Source organism: Priapulus caudatus, unplaced genomic scaffold (genome assembly GCF_000485595.1).
Source record: "Priapulus caudatus unplaced genomic scaffold, Priapulus_caudatus-5.0.1 Scaffold1999, whole genome shotgun sequence".
Lineage (NCBI taxonomy): Eukaryota > Metazoa > Priapulida > Priapulimorpha > Priapulimorphida > Priapulidae > Priapulus > Priapulus caudatus.
In genome coordinates, this window is record NW_014579060.1 from 64994 (window position 1) to 66705 (window position 1712).

Genomic DNA, 1712 nt, shown 5'->3' on the forward strand with positions numbered 1-1712 from the left:
CTCTCTCTCTCTCTCTCTCTCTCTCTCTCTCTCTCTCTCTCTCTCTCTCTCTCTCTGTCTGTCTGTCTCTCTCTCTGTTTCTGAAAGGAGGGAGGGACGGAAGGAGGGAGGAAGCTGAGGCTAAAAACCAGCAATTTGCCTGAATAAAATTCACCGTGCTAACGAGGTCGTAGGCGATACCATTTGGAAAAGGGGGATCACTTATTCCCGAGAGAATATAACCTGATATAGATTAACGTACCATATAAATAGATAGACATATCAGATATAGATAGATAGAAATAGATAGAATACCAAATCTTGAATGAAAAGGTATTAATTATTGGTATTTTCCTGGTTTTTTAGTGGATTCTAAATGGTACATTGTTACTGCTAGGTACTCAATACATGGTTTCCACAAAAGTGTGAATTATTTTTCCAAAGACTTCAAGGACTTGGACCTATTTCCAAGGACATTCAATGACAAAAGGAAAAACTAAGGACTTTCAAGGACAAAGGACATAATTCAAAGACTCACGGGCTGTGGGGACCCTGAGTTGGGTTCCTGTACTAGCAGCAGCTATATCTATAGATAGAGTCAAACCTCTATCAGAAGATACTTCTATAGAGTAAACACCTGTCTATAGCGGTCACATTTCCTATGTAAATACAGTGAAAGCACTACCTAGAAACCAAACACCACCTCTATAGAAAAGACACCTGTCTATAAAGGGGTACGCCGCATTCCCCCCCAAGTGACATTTATACACAAGGTTGACTGTACCCCGGTAATCACGACAACAATCAATATCAACAACAACAATAACAAACAACAATGAAACAAATAAACAAACAACAAACAACGAGTCATAATTTTACAGGGATGGTATCGCTAACCACGAGAGGGGCTTCCTCGTCCGACTCCTGCTCCTCCTCGGAAGACTCCGGCTTCTTCTCTACCTTTGCCTTTTTCACTTGCTGAACCGGTCCCCGATCCCCTTCTCCTCTCTTCCCGACTCCCGGAGTATTCTGCAAGGAAAGCTGATGTACGAATGGTTGCGCACGTACGTAGGTAGCGACTGCACGCATGTGCGCGTTCACGAACGCATGTGCGTACTTAATTGCACATCACTGTATAGAACAAATTTGTCGTAACTTGTTATTATATGTCGAATGTATCAATAGTTGTAGTAGAAGACACTCAAAATTAGCAGCGATGGGCATATCCCTGAAAGATGCTACAATGCTGCTGCTCCTTTATATATCGATGTTACCTAATTAGCCGCCCTAATTAATTGTTCAGCAGTACAACTTGTACATACATTGACCTCATTGAAGATTTTCATGTCGACTTCCAGCGAATCTCGGTACGGTTTTTTTTCTGATTCAGTCATCGCTGTCCATGTGGCTCCACCTATTGGCACAGCAATATCAAGCACGTAGAAGTAATGCTAAGATTGGTTACATTTCAAACTCATGCAGGCATCGATTAATACCCCCGTCACACTGGACGGCGACCATCCGCGACCGTACGGCGACCAGAAAATGTACAAGGTCGCCGACAAACGCGAACACAACGCGAGAAAAAGTCCCAACAAATTACAAACTTGAAAAAAAACGGCGCTCTTACCGCGACCTGTGCGATCATACCGCGTTCTCACGGCGCGCCCGCCATGACCTCTCCGCGCTTATGGCGTTTCTATTGAGATCTATGGGCTTGGCAACGGCGATCA

At 43.7% G+C, this 1712-nt stretch overlaps 1 protein-coding gene across 1 annotated transcript in view; it reads right to left on the reverse strand.

Annotated features, from left to right (window-relative positions):
- LOC106818056 (DNA-binding protein MNB1B-like) overlaps window positions 1-1712 on the reverse strand; it is a 12969-nt gene that overhangs the window by 8391 nt on the left and 2866 nt on the right. The window contains exons 5-6 of the mRNA XM_014822775.1: window positions 1302-1393; window positions 877-1008 (exon numbers count right to left, since the gene is read on the reverse strand). Coding sequence (XP_014678261.1) covers window positions 877-1008; window positions 1302-1393 — 224 coding nt within the window. The remainder of the gene's footprint in view (window positions 1-876; window positions 1009-1301; window positions 1394-1712) is intronic.